Here is a 22973-nt window from a genome sequence, read left to right as displayed (position 1 = left end):
AAAGCTCATCATTGTAGTTAACTTGCAACGGCAGATTTTGTTTGTGGCTTTTGGAAGCACTGGCTTTGAGAGAAGACTAGCTGCACTACAAATTATTCATGATATCCTTTTTATAGGGACAGGTGATAAAATGAGCCAAATGTTGAGGGAGCGTTCCTAAGCCCGATTCATGCTTAAGGATGTTTTGATGAATCATTGGAGCTTGCAGTGGGCATCAGTCTGTGCCAACATAAATTCACTCAGGCCTTTTGACTGGAACACCATTCTCTAACTTTGACTCATCGTACCTTCAAACTGCCTTTTGAGTCCTACCTTCGCATGCCGAACATTTTTTTTTTTTTGTAGTACCTCCCGTTTGTAAGAGCTTCTGTTTTGTAACCACGCACACAAAGATCTTTCAAATATTTATGAGTTAACTTTCTCAGAAAAGCAAAGTCACTGAACCAGTTTCACAGAATAACTCTGTGCCCTTTGCACTTACCGTTTTAACACTTGCAGTATTTACTGCTGCTGCTTGTATCTTATAAGAAGGTTCCCACCCCCCCTCTTAGGTCTCCTCACCAAATTCACCAAGATAAGAAAGCCAAAGTGACTGAGAACCTTCACAGACCCAAAGTTAGATCCAAAGTTAAAAACTGCTTTGTGAGCCAGGCCTCTGAAATATATTGTTATCCCTGCTATTTTCTTGTTGTGTGGTTATGTGTGTCTTAGCTTGTCGACTTTTATGTTAACTTGTCTTCATGTGCCTTAATAGTTGAGGCGTTTTCTTTACAATGTGGGTTTCTACTGGTTTGGATTAGTGTGGGTTAAACAGTACTGTGCAAAAAAATCTCGAGCCACCCTCATTTCTTAACATTTTATTTCCAAGAAACAAGATTATTGTTCAGACTTCCTGGCCAATGGTTCTTCAGGCTTTTTTGTTCCTTTCTTTCACTCATTTTCAATCTATTCCTAGTTCCTGAAGCTGCTGAACAGTGATCTATGAATGATTCAAGCATAAAAAGACACCAAAGTCCAGGGTTGAACCAATGTTTTGTCTACATATAATGGTCAGCTTATCAAAGAACTACTTTAGCCAAAACACATAATTTGTTTCCAATTCTTTACCTGAATCTACAAAAAATGTCAAATATAACACAGTTTGACAGGCAAACAATTTTAATTTATAATAATCAGCAAAGTGATTCTCAAAACCTTGGAATATCTTGACATGCAGAAAAGAAAAGTAGATTATATTCCACTGTGCAGTATCATCTTTTTTTTTCTTTTAGCATGATAATGATACCAAACACACTGCAAATGTAATATATATAGTATTTCAACGTGTGGTTCCACAAGTTTCAATAAATTATTGGACAATTTGTTTAGTTTTACTAAGAATATTGTAAAGAAGTCAGTGGTGGCTCAATATTTTTGTCTATAGTTGTCATTTTGCTGTACATGTACTCCATTTGAGTCGTTTCACTTATGATTTCTGTCTGTGAAACTAGTTTGTAGCTAAATTTGTCTGTGTGTGTGAGAGAAAGAGAGCGAGAGAGAGAGAAAGAGTCCAATTATATGTCATATACTGCTGCCGCTATTGCCTCCTCACGACTTCTCTCCGCCCTCCTTCCCCCAGGACAAGACCAGCGCTCTGAGCCTCAGCAATGTGGCGGGAGTCTTCTACATCCTGATTGGAGGCCTGGGCCTGGCCATGCTAGTGGCATTGGTGGAGTTCTGCTACAAGTCCAGGACCGAGTCGCGCCGAATGAAGGTGTCCACCGCGCGAGCTGCTGCTGCCTCAGCCGCTCAGGCCTTTCACTGCTCAGCCTTAGACAGTGGTGCTAGCGCCCCCTACACAGAGCTGCAGAGCTACGGCCTGTACGCCAACAACACTGTTAAGATATAAGGGCAGAGCACAGCCACGGGGTAGGAAACGCTGTGATCAAGCCATGATGATGATGATGATGATGATGATGATGATGATGACATCTGCCTCCACACCCCCTCCCCGCCCATCTAACCGTGATCACAGTAGGGCCTCCCACGGCTTCCAGTGCAAACGCTCTCCTGTACTTCTCTCTACCTCTGCCGCTCCCTCGCTCAGTCTTTATGTCACTGATCTCCTGCAGTGTTGTTCAATCACTTGATTCCAAAATTGCCCTTATGCCTGTTTCGTCACGTTCGAGAAGTAAGTTTTCAGAGCAGTTGCTTAGAGTTTCATGTGTTAATGTGGCAGATTTGTTAGCATGTAGCTTTTTTTTTTATGTAGTTAGTTTTTGCCTTTGAATTTACATGTAGATGGATTATTTGTCACTATATGTTGTTCTCTAACTAATATTTCCTTCTTGACTGTGTGGTTAAGTACACATGTTGCTTTTCGATGTCACACTGCACAATATTCCTCACAGGCCTTATGTTAAAACCCATTACTTAACCCATTACAATAATCTACCACAGCACAGGTATAAAGGCAATTTGAATCACAGTGGTACATCTATCTACTTCTGTCGCTCTGAGCAATTCTCTGCCCTACTCCTTCTTCTCTTTTTGCTGACTGTCTCGCTAACGCAGGCCCCATTGTGGTGAACATCGTTTATATGTATACCATAAGGCAGACGTCGTGCGGCTCGCATGTCTTCCATCACTGCTTTGATCTCGAAAAGTCTTAACTCAAACTGCTGTTATGTTCACAGATCTAAAATGCAGGACTTGTTGCTTTATACTTTACTGGTAGATGTGAGGTTTAGTCTTCAGCAGCTGTTAGTTATCAGCTTCGTGGATCAATTTACAACAAACAGCCTCTGATTTATTCTTCCAGCTTCAAAGCCCCCCCAGGGGGGCGCACTGATATCGTTTTCATGTAAACAAAAAAAAAGGCAGGCCGAATGCGAGGAGTGATCGTCTACATGAAATCTCTTATGTTTTAATCAGCGCACAAAGGGGCCACCTGATCAGTATGCTGAAGAGAATGGCGAGGAGCCTATTAGTCCAGCGGTGCCTTTATGCTGTTTGACTTGAAAGAAACAACAACACCATTCCAATTAGAGGCCGGTGTAATTCTCCAATCCCCGTGCAGCACTTACTGGTCGCTCCAGATCACACTGGCTTTGCCCGATTTAATCAGCTATAGAATGCGGACAGATAGCGAAGTGGCATGCATGGGCACGTGCACGCACACACACAAGCATCACACATCATTAAGTCAGCATTCGAGCCCAGTGGGTTTTATTGCGCTAGACTGGAGAATGAAGCTATTAAACCAATGAGTGAAGCCTCAGCTCCCTTCTCTCTGCCCACCATTCACTCGGCTCCTCCTGCTACAAATTGGGACATTCGATGCACAATGTCTGGTACCCCAATTTTAACACCGGCAAATATAACTGATAAGGAATGTTTAACAGTTTACTTGCTCCAGATTCTTTGGGCGTGCCCAACATTCAAAAAGGAACATACGTATATGCAGCAGACTCTTTTGTGCGTGTATTAACGTAAAACAAACAAAAAAACTGGAAAAAAGTCGAACTTCTCTGCAGACATTATCTGTGTGCTGCTAGCTCAAACTGTTGCATTCACCATTTTGATTACAAGATATCGCATGTGTGCACAAATACACCGAAATCTGATCTGTGGGCTAATTGCGATGTTTTTGCTTCCAACAGCAATCCATCAACGACGCCATGCACTGCTCCACCCTGACCAGGATGAGTGGCAACGGGAGCGGCGGAGAGAACGGACGAATCCTCACCCACGACTTCCCCAAGACCGTTCAGACACTGCCCTGCATGAGCCACACCGCCAGCATGGGACTGGGTGCCTCCGGCATGTGATCATCATATTACTGTGCTGGCGGCGAGGGGATAGGCAGGGTGGGGCAGAAGAAGAAGAGCACAGGACTCTAATAACCTAAAAAAAAACATAACAAAACCCATGGCTGTCCGGTTTGACCCATCTATTCTCCCGGCTTTCCCAACTTGAACAAAAACTTACTGCCAAAACGGACTCTTAAAAACCGCTCCTCGCAAATGATGAACAGAGAATCGCAACTTTTTTTTTCTTTTTTTTTAGTAAGTGGGTGTTTGAAAAATAGATATCGAAAAAAAGAAGGGAAACGTGCTGCAATAAAGAAGTCGTCAACTGGGCGTGTTTTTGGACTTTTTTTACCGTGTTCATTTATGTGGAAAAAAAAAAGAATTTTATTCTTCAGTGTGACGCCTGCGCTGTGCCATTTCGATGGAGCTGTTGACGTTAGTCTGCTTGTGCAATATCTTCACCTCCACTGCTGACCTTGTACTACCTAGATGCTTTCCGATGGCTGATGGATCATGTCTTTGCACAGATGTGGCAGAGGAGGACAAACACTTGTGACTGCTACAATGATATGATGTTGTTTTCGGGATGTCCCCACCTTCCTTCACTCTTACATTTATACTCCATTTTTGAAGGACTAGGTGCTCAGAGTAGCATAGCCGATTTTTGTGAGATAGTGGTTTACGCTAGATTGATAGCGCAGATTAGTTCGTCTCACGAATTTTTGATTTGACTTGTGTTTCGATGACGGTTAATGATGTTCAAATCAGAAGTTGTCCAGGCTACGACAAACAAGCATTGCTGCTAGACGTCATTGAACACATCATGCCTTGTCTTAGTGCCACATGACCATTTAAATGCGGAACATTGTACACAGATTGAGTTTGAGTACTTACATCGATCATCAAAGCAGTCATTGGGCACATTCATAAATGCTCACCTCAACCTACGTGAAAAAGAGAATGGAGATGACACAATGACACATTATCCTGTATGTACAATACTGAGTGACCTTAAACTGTATTCTGCTGTTGTGACATTCATAGCATAATCACTGATACACTGGACAGTCTTTTTGAAGACAAATTTAGAGTTTATCTACAGTTGTTGCAGCATTGATATGTTTTGTTCAGTACTGAGCGAAAAAGCCAGAAAGCCGGCTTCCTCGCTGTTGCTAGCTAGCACAGCAAGGAGGGGGTGCGATTGATACACTCGATGTGACTGACAGATTTGGAGTTAGTATTGCTATTGGAAGTCAAGGTTATGGTGATCACTGCACTGCTTGGCTCTCCCGAGTTCTCCCTTTCAGATCACATCAAGTATCGAGGAATCAGAGTGACAGGCCTGGGACATTAGAGGGCAGATGTGACAACGGGCAGACATCCTAGGTTTGGCATTTAGGCCCTAAAGTAAGATTCCATACCAGAGCATTTCAGTACATTTAACATAAAACGACCGTCGGTGATGCACTTTGCATTTCTTGGGCCCATTTTGTCACACACCATGGTAATTTATATTCTTATGCATTCTTATGCAAGTGGCCAACGGCAGAAAACAAACCTTTAGCTAATTCTGTGATTTAAAACGGAAAGATGATGTAACAGGAGGGAAAACGAGAAACACTGGCATGATTCTATAATTTTATTTTTTTTCGTTTATTGACAATAATTCCAGAGATGCGAGGATACCAACAATTTTCGCTTTTGTTTTTTTTTCATTAGAACAATTTGAGTGTTTTGCTGCTGTCTGTACTAGTTTACTTGTTTGATATAGCCAGGAGAAATGTGTTGTCACACATTTCAGTATGAAGATGTTTTAATCAAAACGCGATGACAATGTTGACCCCCGTCGCTCTCACAAGGCTCTGATCATCAATAAATCACAACGGGCCGAAACAGCTTTTGCTTAAATCCCGTCTGTCCTCAAACCAACATTTTACACACAAGTAAGATATTTATGAATATTCTCATGACAGTAGCAATTATAATAACAGCGCACATTTGTTTTCGTGTATGAAAATAGTTTTCATATATGCAAACCAATGAATTGCCTCCAACCATATACCAACAAATGACAGTCAGCTGTAATTTTTTTCACAAAGTGCATCACATATTAAAACCTAATTTATATGTATTTTTTAAAGGTTTATTAGGAAATAATCCTTAAAGCAGTACATTCATTAATAATGTGGCTTTCCCACTTATCCAGTAACTACGGGGAATCACGTGTCCTTTTTTAAGCTTTCACCTCAGACAGTAATATTTCAATTTTATTTTTTTGAACAACTTCTACACTTTTTCTATGATAGCCCTCTCTGCATTTTCTTTACATAGAAATAGATCGAAATAATTGGTAGCACTATGCTGACTGCAAATAGCGGGAGGACCTGTTATTTTAGAAAAACTGAGAACATACACATGGTGATAAGAAATGTATTGGATGTTGCGCTCTTATCATAAATGCACAAAAGCATATAAGTGGATAGGGTCCAGTGCTTTAGCTTTTTCCTTTTTTTCCTCCCCAGGCTTGCACATTTTGCGACAAATGCATAATGCCTTGATCATCCTTAGGAATTTTGTGTTTTGCCAGCCTCTCTGAAGCATTCAGTCCCAGTTTCTCCGAATGTTACAGTATTAGTGCAGCAAAGGTGCAGGATAAAGTGAAGGAAATATGCAGTATTCTGGTTTGTTGTATCGAAATGAAATTTCAGCAGGGTCAGGTGACTCACTGATATTTTTTTAGGTAGTATCAGAGCAATAAGTTACAGTATCAGACTTTGACTAGTTCATTTTTGTTTTGAAAGATTGGTAATCTTAGCTGGTTTTGTTCTTTTAATTGGATTTGTCAACAATAATTTAATATATATGTATGTATATATATATATATATATATATATATATATATAAATATTAGGGGTGCAACGATACACAAAATTCACGGTTCGGTTCGGTTCGATACTTTGGTGTCACGGTTCGATATTTTTTCGATACAAAAAAAATGTTCATGCCTTTTTATTAATTTGTCATTTATTAAATTTTCACGGCACATTCTGCACCACATCTCTGTGCGTTCATCATTTGTTTGAAGCCAGCTCACCTCCTGCAACCACTTTTCAGAGAATACGCGCTTCTTTTGTGGTTCGGACTCCTTCTGACATTTCTTTGGAGGTGGAGGAACATCACAGTAACTGCTTAAAGGAGCTTCTTCGACATCTTTAAGAGTTCTAAACAAATGTCTGTCCTCCTGAAAATCTTATGTACGCAAACACGCGTTGCAACTTCTTATCTTGTGCGGGTTTTTATTTTGACAGCGAATGCGCACCTGCGGACCACTTATGTGCAGCCCTGGTTATTTAGCTCGTCATATTGCAGCCACAGAAATTCTTTTGTCCATGAAACCATAAAGCTGCACTTTCTTTTTTCCTTATAGTCTGATTTGTCATAACCTTTCCGTTTTGTGGTAAGCTTTTCTTTGGCTGTCACTTCTTCACGCTGACCTGTCTTATTTGGCTCAGCAGAACTAAAATATATATCCTGCTGCTTTTACACACGCACTAACATAACGCTCAGCGATTCTCTGCGCGATCAACCTCTCACATGTTTAAGCTGCGGGAGATTTCACTTGTCATGTTTGCATAGTAAGCTAACGATTGATAAGACGATGTCAGAGGAATTGGTGCGCAAATTATCATCACTCACCAATCAGTACTGTCGCTCTCTATACACAGTTCACGCGATTGCAAAGTGAAAGCAAAAAACAAGCGCAAATTCAAACGCGATTTCAGTATGTCACATATTGACAGTGGCCGATGCCAATGACATAATTACCCAGCTACATTTCCAAAAGAATGCAAAAGCATTGACATATATTTTTCCTTCCTAGGATAGGCCGACGGGCAGGGCAGAGATAGATTTTGGTAGCCCGACTGGAAAAAAGCCCCGTCGGGCTAGCGATTTTGCGAGCCCTGTATCTGATTGAGGAATCACTCATCTTTGGAAAAGAGAGTTTATTATGGAGAAATGTCTCTTTCCAAAATAAAAGCTATACTATACGCTTCTTCTGGGCTATATTCTCAGCAGCATATTAAACATATCAGGTCCCCATAAGGAGAATCGTGTGCTAACGGCTGTCTAAATGACTCGGGTAAAGTTTGTAGCATGCTGCTTGTTGTTTTTCTCTGCTTCCACTTGTCTTTGCACTAGGATGATGTCGGAGTAAATGTGCAGTCATATTGGTTGTGTTCCCACTAGTGCTGTCAGCGTAAATCTGAAATGACATTAACGTCACAACACGGCAAATCTCCGTTAACGAGCTACCGCGGATCACCTCATGAGTGGGGCTGGAAGACGTCAACACATTAACGAGCTAACTGCGCTAACACACTAGTTCCCACCAATTGAGCATTGCTGGCACATCCAACATACTGTTTTACTTTTGTCCATGACAGGCTTACCTTCAGGGTCATACATCACATGAAAACCAAAATAGTTCCAAACGCCAGATCTGAATGAGGGTGGGGGAGGTTCAATTTGCCATGTTGCAACTAGCCTAGCTTCTGTCTCGCTAGCTTGCCCTGCGCTCAGTGAATCTGTGTTCGACTACTCCGCCTAGGCTGCACTGTCGAGCGCAGATCCACTGAGCGCTCAACACAGACAGCATCATCAGAAGGAAAGTTGATAAAATAAATTAAAAATGTTGTATCGTTCGATACATATGCGTACCGAACCGAAAGCACTGTATCGAACGGTTCGATATCGATACGAGTATCGTTGCACCCCTAATAAATATATATACATATATAGACTATTGCCAAACTGATTGTTTAAATGGAGTAATCGTACAGCTGAAAAATGTGCCAGGAGAGAAATCACTCAGTTTTTTTTTCATAACACATCAGAGCCTGGAGCTATGTAAAGGATGCATTATGTGCCTTCAGCCAGCATGAACATCTTTTCCTCTTACATAGCTATCACTCCACCTCAGTCCACCTCCACAAATATTCCACTGCAGAGTACAGCAATTTCACATACCCAAATTGTTAAAAGGATTTCAAGTAAATATAGGAAATGCCGAAGTTTAAGCAGAGGGAGCAAGTTGAGGGAAATGTGAGTAAAAATTTAAGTTTTTTTTAAAAGTGGTTCAAAATTATAGTCATTGAAAAGAGAAGTCCTAAAATGCATCAACCATCACCACTGGCTTGATATCTGCGTGTCTTTAACAGTGTCCAAGGGGGAGAGTTTAGTCTAAGGTGACTGGAAGGTCGAAGCGCTTGAAATGGGATTTTCACTGCTGTTGGATGCCAGAGGTCAGCTTTGGATTATGTACTGCAGAATCTAGCTGACCTCTTATTTTACAGCCAAGCGCCTGTACAAAGGCAGCACTCATCCTCTGCTTCCACAAATGGATGTGCTTTTATTTTTATTCCTGAGTTTGTATCCTTTTTTTTTTTCCTTTTTCAAGGGTACCAAATCTAATGTGGAACCTCTCTTTCCGCCATTCTGCCATAAGTGGGCAAGCAAAAATCATACATATCTCCACATTGTTATGTATATAAAAGGATTTTTCTCTTCCCCAGTGAAAATGTTTGTTCTCCTTTAAATCAAGCCTCAGTGTACCAGAATTAGTTACCTGCCGTGTGAATACTTTTTCTTTCCTCCTTCATATGCGTCTTCTTTTTTCTGATGATGTATTAATTACTACGACAGCACAGCACTCTTCTGTGGAGGCTTTATCTTGGGAAATATGTTTTATATGGCATAACAGGATTTGTAAAAAAAAAAAAAAAAAAATTAAACAAAATGAAAAAGTTTGTTTGTTTGTTTGTTTTTTTAAAAAAAGGGACATTCAGTGTTTGTACTGTAAAGGAGAATTAGGTGGCACTTTGAAGGCTATGAAAAAAGTAAACAACACACTGATGTTAATTAATCTGCAAACGCTTTTTGTTGTTCAAAGCCAGTTTAGAGTTGATTTTAATTTAATCTCCTGTTGTTTTTCTTTTTCTTTTTTTTTTGAAGTGCTTAAAATCTATCACCATGTGAATATTTCTTTTTTTTTCATGGTACTTTTACTACTGGAATCTAATCACCAGAAACACTGTCATGTTTTTTTTTAACTCTACAAATGTTAAAATTGAGTTTTAAAATTCAAAGTTCGATAAATGGGTTCAAAGTTTTAAACTAAATAAATATAAAAGAATACAGAACACTGTTAGGAGTCAGACTTTTGAGAAATCTTCTTTTTTTCTAACCAAAGTGTCCTGGAAAGAAGTCATCATGCTTTTGTAATTGAATAAAGAAATAAACTATGGATATTTGTTCAGTTTTATTTCCACTGGAGTCATAAATCTCACTCCGTGCCTTAGGCAAATGGTATATGACTTTAGATATTACAAGCAGAGAAGGATAAAGCGTTGCCCAGGTCTGAAAGGAGTGCGCTGTTCCAAAATAATAATAATAATCTGAGGTAGTCTGTTTTATTTGAAAGCGGACGAAGGAAGACGGTGTTACATAAGCTGCTAGACAACTGAACAGAAACAATCAGGGTCATCGAGATTAGTGAGTACAGACACTTAATCAAGCAGCAACTCAGTGTGCAACTCACTTGAATTAATTGGGATTTTGTAATATGCATCATTTCCTGTACAAAAACAGGCAAGTGCATTACCAAACAGCACAGTGTGTGTGTGTGTGTGTGTGTGTGTGTGTGTGTGTGTGTGTGTGTGTATCAGTGGATGTAATGGGAAGTAAGAGGAGTGTAAAACGGTGATGGCATGCTGTTCATTCTACTGACATGGCAGTCATTTTTCCCATTGTAGATATTTAATCTATAACAGCTCTTTTTTTATTAACACACTTTATTAGGCCAGCAGTCAGATAGTGTTTTTTTTTTCTGTTCCATGCACCTTTGTTATTTTTCTTACATGAAGTACCTGCGTTATGTTGTTATCATTCCTGCCCCACACGGTAGTACTCCAACCTGTTCAGCTGTTGTTATGTGAATTAATTCAATTCAGTCAGGAAGCTCGCTTAGAACGAAGCTATTGTGTGAAAGCGGTCTATGTTCTATGTTTGGCTCATCTCACCTCATCACTCCCCAACAAAAACAGCATGATCAGCACAGCAGGGGAGTCGTGGTAATAGCGTTCCCCCTTCCCAATGGTGAATGAAAACCCGGAGCGTACAGGTGGATGCTGATTGGAAGCACTTTTTGAGAAATTCTATATGAACAGTCATAACAAGTGTTACCATAGCTTCCAAAGGAGACAGCGCTGCGGTAAAAGATCCAGCAGAGCGCTGACGGCTTTAATACTCCGCAGTGATTAGCCCCTAAAGCCTTAACCTATTTTCTGAAATGTTCTCTTCAAAATGCATCCCAAAATCTGTCAATGAGAGCTCAACAACTTTGAACAACCTTGGAATGATATGCCCAAGGGACGCTTTGCAATACAATAGATCCCTGTCACCAAGCTTGTGGGAGATTTTATTACTTCACTTCTGCTAAATTAGGTACTAAGCTTGTCTTATAATAAAAAGCAGTAGTCGTTCTAAAAAGCAGAAACTGTTCATTTTTACCAGGGGCCAACTTTATTGAATGCCCAGAAATCTTCTAAAAACATGCTTTTCAAGGACTTCCATGGGTGTTGTGTACCTGTGTGCACATTTAGAGAATAAGATTAAAACAAATGAAAAACAAATCACAGTCACCAGACACTTCACTGTGTACATCTGTTCTTCTGCTTGTTAATACAAATATCTGATGAGCCAATCATATGGCAGCAACTCAGTTCAAACTGAACCAGAATAGAGGCGAAAGTTGATTTAAGTGACTTAGAACGTAGCATGGTTGTTGGTCTAACAGGTTTTTCTGTCTGAAAAAGAGAAAATATCCATTATTTTCAATATTCAGTTCTCTAGAAGAAAATGCCTTGTTTATGTCAGAGGTCACAGGACAATGGCCAAACCGCTTCATGCTGATAGGAAGGAAACAATAACCACATGCTGCGGTATGCAGAAGTACATCTCTGAATCCATAACACGTCAAACCTTGAAGCAGATGGGCCACAGCAGCAGAAGACCACATCAGGCTCCAGTCCTGTCAGCTAAGAACAGGAAACTGAAGCTACAGTTCACACAGGCTCACTGGAATTGGACAACAGAAGATTGGAAAAATGTTGCTTGATCTTAAGAGTCTCAAGAATTTATTCCAAAACAGATAAAAGCATGGTTCCATCCTGCCTTGTATCAACAGTTCAGGCTGGTGGAGAGGGATGGGACAGTGTTTATGTGAGGGACTAGCATGGTGAACCTACTTTACCTAATTACCTAAAATAACTGACAGATAACTGCCAAGTCAGGCTTATGTGCTTTTATAATTAGCAGCAAGTGACCAAGTATGCATGATTTCATCGTTCAACTAGAACTATCTTTCAATTAGAACATATAATTCTTACTGAGAAGTGTCATTTTTGAAAGTGTATGTACTCTTGACAACAAATACTTCTACACTTTAGCAAAGTTTTGAATGTGCAAAAGGAAAAACGCCCTAATACATCCTGTGTTGCCTATATTTTATTGACACGAAACTCACATCATCTCAAACGGGCTTCTTGAACATCACAGTGAGTCCTCCGTACCCTAATGGCCTCTACAGTCACCAGACCTCATGCTGTGTCAGTGAAGCTGCTGATGGTTGGGTACAAATCGTACCCTTTGACGATTCAAATTCTTTTTAGCGCACTAATTAATCTATTTCCCCGGGTATGTTGCATATATTTAGACTTGATGCATCATCCTTTTGATGCATAAGGGGTGAAAACAAAAAAAAGAAGAAGAAATAGTTTTCATTTCTTGGGATAAACATTTCATGCAACACCCGCTTCTCATATCACTGTTCAGCCTGGAAGAAGAAATTATTATTATAATGAAGATACAAATATAGAATGTACCAGCGTGCGCTGCGCCGAGCACACGCGCCTTTGAGTGTGTGTGCGTTTGAGTTTGTGTGTGTGCGCACTTGTGTGTTACATTAGAGATAGCAGGGTGTCATGCTGTGTCACACCCCATGATTAGTGGCATCAACCGTCGGAGAGGCCCCACTCTTTTTCACTCTGACAGCCAGCGGCCTACTGTATAATTAACATCTCTTTTGTCTCTCTTTCTGCCGCTCTCTCCTTTTTTTTTTCTGAGTGAGGTGTTTTCAGCAGTCACAGGATTTTTGCAGTTTTGTTTACCTCCTCTGACCTGGCAACTTTCTAAATTCTTGTTGTGACTTTAAAATAGGGCTGTTTGAAGAAACTTGTCTGACATCTCAGTGTGATTTCCTGCGCCACGGGCCTGAACTAACCACCTGTATTCACTAGGTCTGATATGTGACTGTTAATGTCTAATAGGCATAAAGAGTCTGACAGCTCAAATGAACTTTATCTAAGGAGAATGAAATCATATCCCTAGGTTTCAAGAGCCCAAACAGTCAGACTTTATCTAAAATTAAATCTGGAGGTGCCACCTGTCCTGGATATCGGAGGATGGGTAAATAACATAATTTAGGCTGTCCTGTAAAGCTTTACTTTACTTTCTTCATGAGTGCACTATAAAAAAAATTCCCTTCAACATCAAATTAATGAAGTTCTCAGAGAAAACTTGCAGATAAAAGAAAGCAGTCATATTATGTACGGGTAAAGAAAGAAGTTTGATAAGAAAGAAGTAGACATTCGAACGTAGGGGGCAAGGAGAATATCTTGTTCCATCCTGGAGAGTCATTGAAAGTGAATGCTAGCTAATTGTGTCCAGGTGCAGATTCCCCACACTTTCTATCCCTCATTAGAGAACTGTTGATGAGCAGCAGCTGAATCATACCTACACAAGTGGACACACACACGCACGCATACTCACACTAATAAGCATATTCACAGATTTTCTAATAGGGATGGTTGATTAGCAGTGGGGCCATTTGCCAAGAGACCAAGGCAAACACAGATGTGGACACACACACACAGGCTCGCGAAATAGTTCAGCTTTGTAGATGAATGTGTCTGACATGTCACTCAAAGTATTTTTTTTCCTTGTAAGAGAATATTTACAGAAGCACTAAAATGCCTGAGGTTACTTTTTTAACGAAATGTCCCAGGTTAAAAAGGACAACAAAAAAAAAAAAAACTGAGGATATAGTACAGCAGGGTGTACAACTCTCAAATAAAAGGCACAAGCTGGTTGGAAAAGCACAAAGAAGTAGTTCACAAGTGATCAGAGGACAAAGTCTCTAGTTTGAGAAACAGATGCTTCAAAGATCCTCAGGTACCAGTAACAGCCTGATGTTCTGGTTTGTTAAGGGAGTAGTAAGCCTGCACATTACTGCTTTTTAAATGCACGTGTGTTAAACATAAGGCCTGGGAGGCCAGGATCGAGCCAGCAAAGACTCCAATCCAGCCCTCTGGACGGCTCTGGAAAATGTGAAAGAGTGCCCAGGTCTTGAACTTTTAACAGTGTAGTCATTAGTTTTACAGCTGATGATAAAGAATCCCCCCTCAATAGCTGTTCAGACTAGATCGAAGTAATGAAGCAATAAACTATTAAATGTCAGAATTTCACTACTATATTCATTTGATTTTTACTGTGGGTTTACAGAAAAAGGATTTTATTTTTTTAAAACTTAAGTTCAAAGTAACCTGTATGTGGCCCATGTTGTAAAATGAGTTTGACATCCCTGCTTTAGGACTGCATCCTTCAGTCCTTTACCTTACACTTCCCTGAAGTCCAGTCTTGGTGGCAGCAGACTAAGCAGTGTACTCCAAATGTCCTTCTTCCCAGCAACACGTTCTAGTTCCTTTTGGGAATCCTGAGATGCTGCCAGGCAAGATGAGATGTATACTGTAATCTCTCCAGCAGGTTTTTCTTTCTTCTTCAGTGCGTCATGATTTATGAGATGAATCATCATCAATTTGCAAAATCTAAATGCATTTTAATGACCAACTAAATCACTGTGGGTTTTGATTTCCACAGTAATTAGTGAACACAACGAAGCACAAATTTCAGCTTCTGTATTTTGAGACCAGGTTTTTGGAGACCTGGAATGTAATTGCACATGTGTCTAAGGCGCTTCTGTTGTGTAATTGTGCTATTGGCTATAAATAAAATAGACCTCATAGTCAGCACAACACATGGTGCATGTTTGAGGTATATTCTCATGGTTCCTGGTTCTTCTGGATTGTTTGTCGTTGTTTCTCCTTCGCTCCTTACCTGTGCACCCTACTCACCTGCCACTTATCACAAATTATTACTTACCCACCATCCATCATCAATGACTGCTCCCATGCTACTTAAGGTCTCAGTGCAGACTGATTCCTCACTGGAAATCACCTAACGATATCCTTGTGTTCTCCTAGTGCTCCTCACCAATGTTCCCTCTAAGCTGCACGCGTGCACAATCGCGCACTGCTGGCATGGTCTTTGCGCACAAAAAAAAAATCTAACCTGAATTGAAATTTAAATAAATACGTTAACAATTCTGTTTTGCAGTGTGAGTCAGTAAGTGACTGGCTGCTCCAGCCAATGATGCGATTCACATTCGTATATACGCAGCTAATCAACGTTGTTGACAGGCTATGATGTGGAGTGAAGCCACGTTAATGACAACGTGTACAACCACTGGAGATGTGAGGACAGACGGAACAATTGACGGAAAAAGTGTGGACTTTGTACCAGTTTTTAAATTGTGTTGATCGGCCACATAAAACCAGAGGTATGATAAAAAATATATGCAGTGTTTGTTTTTTTCTGAATACTATCGTTGTTTATATTTACTGCTGGAAGAAAGGGTAAACACGGCGTTTTATAAGGAAAGGGCTCGAAAGCACTCCCCGCCTGTGAGCAAAACCAAAACCAAAAAACCTGTTTCCTATTGGTGGAAAAATCTACCATGTCGACCAATCAAAAAATGATATGGCAACATGGCATTTAGTTGTTTAGGAAGGCGGGAAGTTTTAGCAGTGACGGTGGTGTTTTGAGATGAGAGACATTTGCGACATTTAGCGTGTTTGGAGTCTAAAGTTAGTGTGTTGTCTTGTGTAGTTAGTGTGTAATGTAGTTTTGTTGTGTGTGTCAGAACAGTGAGGAGACTACTGAATGTTACAGGAGTATCAGGCTGTTGTTCTCCTTTATCTCATAGTGGACAGAAATTATTTTTTGGAGTGGCACAAATAATTTGTGTGGCATCAGATTTGATGCAGAACAACTGATTGTTCTGTTAATAGTTTGAAATCTTTATTTTTAAAAAAACGCCTAAGCTGCATTTTTAGGTAAACAGCTGCAAAAAACTTTGTTGTTTGCAAAACTTAGTTACTTTTTTGAAGAAGTAACTATATAATTAATTGCCCAACATTGGTCATTACATACTGTATTTTACAGACAGAGAGTTACAGGACTCTCTCCCAGACCACAGACTCAGACTCATAATACAAGTCAGAGCTTTATTTAAAAAAAAAAAAGAAAAGAAGTTGTGTTTTCAAAATTGGAGTTCAAGTTATTTTTACTTTTACAAGATTTTTTTAAATTTCCCTTGTAAGTGGGCTAAAGCACTTAATTAAAAGTAGTCTAACATAAATGCTGTAATTTGGTTATTTTAATAAACCATGTAACTTGGATGGATTCGATGCTGGCGTGACCACAGTGCACATGTCTAATGTTGCTCACAGGGGTCCAAGGGACCGCTCAGGGAGTTTGTGTGTTTGCTCAGACACATGACAAATTAGAGGGAACATTGCTCCTCACTAATGTCAGCCTCTCTTCTTGTGTGTAGATTTCCCTGGACCCTGGCCTATTTCCCTTCCCTGTGGATCCCGAGTGCATGAGCATTTGTGAGAGCGAGTTTGGACTGGATTAGTGTGCGGATTGTCGTGAGTCACAAACTGTGTGAAGAAGAGTTTGGACCTTCCCTTGTCACCTTGTGACACTTGTGTAAATAAACCACCTTTTGACTCTTCATTCAGAGTGATTCCTGCATTTGAGTCCAGCATTTGTAATCATGACATATTTTTATCATCTCTAAAACAGAGGAGTGAACACAGAACTGTGTATTTACCAGTTCTGTGGTCTACATAGTAAACTTGGAGGATAGAAACAAAGTATCAGTCCAATACCAGCGTTCGTATCAAACCTATCAAGTACTTGTTCTTGGAAAACCTCCAAGGAGAAGTGCCCAGAAGGAATTCTAACCAGATGCCTGAAACACCTCAATTGGCTCCTTTTGATATAAAAGAGCAGCAGGTCTAGTCTAAGAACTCCAAAACTCTCTAAAACTCCTTTTAGCCGCTTCTATTTGTGACCTTACTTTTTTGCTAATTATCCAGACTTCAGACTAAAAGTGAAGATTGGAATATAGGTGGGTTCATGAGTTCAATACCTGTGATAGTAAATATCAAATCCACTGAGTTTTGCTCTTAGATTTATGGTTTTTGGAATTGTGCCGTTCCATTCTTCCAGGATATAGACACATCAAAATAGCTGTATAATAACTGTTTGGGGTAAGGATTTAGCAAAGGGCCAATCAAATATTTTCTGTTTTATTTGTCAAAATCATTTGGGGGATTTGGTTAAAAATACACAGGTGGGCTTGTGTCTTGTATATGGCCTAAAAATAATAGACTGTACAGCTACAATGACTGTAAAGGCATCAACATTTCAATAACCACCCTCTATACTCCTAGTAGATGCTACCTGTTCTTCTGCTCATGAGAATATTTTTAATTCAATCTTAACTTATGTTGGTTGAATGTGTTGCATTTGTGTGTAACGTTGATACTGTGTGTGTTTTGTTTTTTTAAATCGGGTTTTGTTCGGGCGTCTTCTCCTGGTGTGTGAGCCATGTTTTTCCAAATAGAAAAAGAAAGGAAATCAATAGCGGTGAAGACGATGCTGTCAACCCATGTTGGAAGGACGGAGTAAAGTCTCGCAGCCATCGAGGAGGCAACGCTTGTTCCTCATTGGCGCAGCTTGAATAAACTGACTCTGTCTCTAATAAAAGGGCACCGTCACACACAGCTTCACGCCTGTTGCCTCATCCACATTATCTTTACCTTTCATGTCACTTGTAATTCACCTGTTTCTCTATTTGCCCCTCCTGGACCTGTCCATTGTTTCTTCGTGTGTGCTGTTTCTACACCCACAAGCAGCTGCAGGCAGTGACTGCACACATTTCTGTGTGGGAGTTCTCTCTCTCTCTGCTTTTATCCATGAGCAAAGACACACAGACATGGACACGGGTGCATATAAACCCGAGCAAGCGCACATGCACACACGCTACACCCACAAAGATGCTGCAAGACTGAAGCCCTGTTATAGCATGTAGCACATCTCGTCTTTCATCCATCTAGCCCTCCGGCCCTTTCTTTCATTTGAGTGACTGACACTTACACCATGACGGAATCTGAAGGAAATCTGAAGAAAACATCTAATGACACGTTGACAATACAAAGAAACAGCCCATGGGCGGACTTAGTTAACACGAACGTATAACGCATAAAAACGTGCATGCTTTCTTTTTATTGTTGCAATCACACATGCAATATTTTAGCCATTTTGGATCCTTTTTCTGATTAAATCCTTCAGTGGTTAGGCACACTTTACTTTTCACTTGCATCAGAAGAAGCTGCAAAATTTAAATGATTTCAGCTACTACACAGATTTGGGAGGCCATTATCTGCATGCCTACCTGAGATAATGTCTCAACATCAAAGACCGCAGCAGTAATTGATTGATTGATCATTACAATTTCTGCAGCCACCAAAGTGGTGAATGTTTTTATATCTTTTGTGGAGGAAGACAGATTAATCAAAAAGCATGGAACATTAAGTAAGGAAATAGTTGATTTAGGTCCGCAGTAAGATTCTTGCTGCATTCATTAGATACAGTGTCAGCAATCTCAATTTAAGGAAGCTGGGAAAAAAAGAAAAGAAAAAATAGATACAGATAGATAGCTCTGTATATGTGTATGAAAATTTCCCTCTCACCCCTGCGGGTGGTCTATCCTTCAAGCTCGGGTCCTCTAACAGAGGCATTTTTTTTTTCTTTTATGTGTGTATAATTTTATATATAGAGAGAAGTCTTTTTTTAATTATCTAGCATATCTTATACACACAAACTCTCACACACACTACTATATGATGAAGAAAGTCTGAACCAGCAGTTTAAGATGATAAATCATACAGTGGGTATTCTTTGGCAGACTTCCTGATAACAATAATTTCACTCTTATTAAGATTCAAGTCATATCCAGAAATCTTGCAGAAATATTCAACAGACTCCGTGAAAGAGATAAGCTGGAGATAAGAAGGGTCACATACAAAAGGACTGCAAAAAAAAAGTCAAAAGAAAAAGATGGGTGTTCCATCAGAGTGGCAAATAGAATAGTTATTGTTGTTATACAAAGAAAATGTAGGTGCTCCACACCAACTGTGCTGAAATAAAATAACCCTGAACTCACGGGACATCCTTGTCTAGCCGAATGATAAAAATGGAAACGATCTACAAGTATGCTGTTGGCCCTAACAAAGGCTAATTATTTCTTGGAATAAAGTCGTTTATTCCAAGAAATATTTTTCCCCCAAAGCCAAATTTCTCTAGAGTGAAGAAAAGATTTTCCACTCTATCAAATGCTTCCTCAGAGTCTAAAGATATCAAAGCCTCAGGAAATGTTGATGGGAGCTGTAAATGATGTTAAATACTCGCCTGAGATTAAAAAAAAAAAAAAAAAAAAAAGTGCCTGCTATGAATAAACCCCATTTGATCCAGAGACATAACAGATAGAAGGATGATTTCAGGACTCTTGGCCAGTAGCTTCAACAATAATTTAAAATCAACATTTGAGAGGATTATAGGACGATATGAACCACACAGCAGGGGATCTTTGCCTTTCTTCAAAAGCAAAGAATTGGACATCTTGGCCAAAATCATAGGCTTGAACAAATCCATCTGCCAATAACATACAAACCGTTTTTCTTAAACGTGTCAAACTTTTTACACTCTGTTGAGATCAAGCTGCTGCTTTAAGTTCTGCAGCTATGATTGGATGCCCTAATTTCCTACCAGCGTTTTGCTCGGTAATCAAATGATTGGTTATTAAGGTTTTCCACATCAGTTTTATTGGAAAAACGTTCAGACCAAATTTAGCACTTATCGCCAAAAAGAATGTAGAGGGGTTGTAATGACCTGATTTAAGGCAATGATGTATATATATGAGTCTTACATATTTAAGATGTGTTAACTTAAGATGTGCACACTTACTTTATAAGGAAACTACAATAAAGAAAGAAAGGACTCCAAGTAAAAGAATAAGGCCAAAACTTTAGAGCCAGGAAAACAGCAACAACAAAAGGAGTGGGGTTTTTTTTATGGCAACATATGAGCAAAGAAATATGCTGGCCTGAGGGAGGATACCGTTAAATATTACTTAAGCACTTCAGTGGTCAGTACGCACATCAAGGCTAACAGTCTGAAGCTCCACTTATCCCATTAGCCTTTGATTTATTACTGGTAATGTGGTTATATTGCTCTGCAAATGAAACGTATGAGGTTATGATGAGTTATTATCCAGTTGGAGTTTTATTGGTCCTCTCACATCTCTGTGGTGTTGAGGGTCACTCAGGGACTGGCTGCAAGGGACAGTCAATCACAACAGAGCCTGTTAGTCTGATGCTCTTAAGATTAACTGTCCCTGTTCGAGTCGTCTCTCATTGTTGTCGGAACAGGAAAGTTGCTCTGCTGCCAGACCCACTGAAGTTAGGAGGAAACTGACACCCTGGACCTTGTTTCTTGTACTGCCTTTCCCAACTGTCCATTTTTAACGGACAAAAGTAGACGCTGGCCTTGTGGGGAAGATGGATGGCCGTAGTAAACAGGCACTGGAGATGGAAGGAACAGGAGTGCAAAGGGGAGGGAGTGAGGGAGAGATGTATGGTAGCCCACATCGCCTCAGACAGAATGACAGATGATAGGATTATGGAGCATGGCTACTTTCCACAGTGATCAAAGTTAGGTGGCCTCCCTTTACAACCAGGTATAGTCCGAGCCAAACGCTTTGGTGGATAGGGTCAAAAAAGAAGAGAAGCAGGAAATCACCCTCCCATTTCAATGTAATATTTCACTCCATAGTGCAAAATTCCCTGCTTAAGTCCCTGCACTGCAAAGCAATACTTCGACTGCTGTTTCCATTATTTGCAAAAGAACTGCTCTCCTGAAATACCAGGTATTTTTCATTCTCCCAGTCAGTGCATGGTGTAGCTGCTTGCTTTGAGTTGCAAGTGGGCAATCTCTTTCTCTTTTCATTCTCAATGTTAAAGTTCACCCTAAAGACACTCTTATAAACATTGCTAACTCTAAATTACAGTCTCCCCCCACCCCCGTCCTCCAAGCCCAATGCATATCTAGCAGGAGCACAAATGAAATTTTACCATAACAGTCACATTATCTAAAAATCATTACTGTGGTAATGGCAAATTTCTTCTCATGCACTTATTTAAATAACTGCTTATATGAAACAGCTGCAGAGAGCATGCGTGTATGCACGTATAGCCCACATACACGAGTGCGTGCGCAGGTTAGCGCACATTGGCGTGTGAAGCAGGTGGGATTGTAATTTTGGTAAACACATGGTGTGAAGTAAAGCCTGAATAATGGATTCAGCCACGGTAAGAGTAATCAGTGAACCCTGAGCTCAGCCTATTGAAGTTTAATAACATTCTGAATGTCAGAACACATGACAGCAGAGAAACATAATCCCCTCTCCCTGTAGAGAGAGGCCCAAATGAACTCTACCTCTCTCTCTTTCTATCCCCTTCCCTACTCTCTCTCTCTCTCTTTCTCTCACACACCGCACACACACACACACACACCAACGTTGGTAAAGCCTTTTCAGATTAGCTGGTGTGATTTAAACAGCATTTAAAGAGAAGTAAATAAGGGGAGAGTTCCAGTTCACCAGAGTTCACATACCCCCATCCCCGCAGGGTTCTGTCACCTTATCACACTCAGGTTCTCTCTGTTTGATCATTAGAATTAAAGTTACACAGTGCCCCACATGGCTTCTTTTCTGTTTCCAGCTCATGTGACCCATTCTGTTTGCGGGGCTTTTCTGCTGTGAAATCACCACTTGTTGATACAGTAGCTGATACTTTGAAATGCTTCTCAGATTTTTATTAAGATCTCGAGTTAAGCAAAAAGAAAAGGGCTTTAGGCTTATCAGCTGGCCAGAAAACACAATGCCTAATGAATGATAATGCTGCTCTGTCTGCTGGATGTGTAAATAAGCATCTATTTCCTTAAGTGTGCTTGACTTGAAGTCTATAGGATAATGATGTGCTTCCAGTTCCCTTTCCACTGGCCCAAGTTAGTGCTGTGCGATACTGTAAATTTTGGTATCGATCCAATGCCGATACGTTTAACCTATAAAGTCAGGTTATGTAGAGCAGCGGTCCCCAACCTTTTTTGCACCACGGACCGGTTTATGCCCAACAATATTTTCATGGACCGGCCTTTAAGGTAAATACAACAAAATAAAACTAGTACCGGTACCGAAAAAAAGAAAATTTATTCATAACACACGTGAAAAGACCAAGGAAAACCGAGTAAACGATAAAAACGATAACAAAATAACGCTGAAAACTGATAAAAACCCTGAAAACTATACATTTCACACCTCATCCTCAACTCTGGCGGCCCGGTACAAAACGACTCACGGACCGGTACCGGTCTGAGGCCTGGGGGTTGGGGACCGCTGATGTAGAGGACAGCAGTGTGTCATGTTTTATGAGTTGAAGCATCATCAATTTTGAAATTCTGAACAAATTTTAATGACCACTAAATCAGTGTCATTTTTTTTACATTGTGCAATAATTAGTTAATACATAAAAGCACAACTTTCAACTTTTCATGCATTTTGAAACTGTTTGTTTGGGGGGTTTTGGCGACCTGGAATGTAAATGTGCCTGTCTTTAAAGGACAAATTTATTTTGTTAAATGTTCTTTTAAAAAAAATAGACATGACAGTCAACACATTTATAGTGCATGTCTGCAGTCTATTTTTTCATTTCCAAAGAAATTAAATCAATATTTAACACAATTCAGTGGGCTACATATTCAAGTTAATAGAAACAAAGTATCGATTCTATCGGGCTAGTATTGGTCCAATACTAACAC

The 22973-nt window shown here is 40.0% G+C and overlaps 1 protein-coding gene across 1 annotated transcript in view; it reads left to right on the top strand.

Moving 5' to 3' along the window:
- Positions 1 to 9615, top strand: part of gria1a (glutamate receptor, ionotropic, AMPA 1a) — an 83606-nt gene extending 73991 nt beyond the window's left edge. The window contains 3 exon segments of the mRNA XM_085136240.1: positions 1619 to 1753; positions 3642 to 3797; positions 3799 to 9615. Of these exon segments, the coding sequence (XP_084992366.1) occupies positions 1619 to 1753; positions 3642 to 3797; positions 3799 to 3843 (336 nt within the window). The 3' untranslated portion in view covers positions 3844 to 9615.
- Positions 9616 to 22973: the final 13358 nt, after the last annotated feature.

Source organism: Neolamprologus multifasciatus, chromosome 2 (genome assembly GCF_963576455.1).
Source record: "Neolamprologus multifasciatus chromosome 2, fNeoMul1.2, whole genome shotgun sequence".
In the NCBI taxonomy this organism is placed as follows: domain Eukaryota; kingdom Metazoa; phylum Chordata; class Actinopteri; order Cichliformes; family Cichlidae; genus Neolamprologus; species Neolamprologus multifasciatus.
This window is presented reverse-complemented; position numbering and strand designations above follow the sequence as displayed.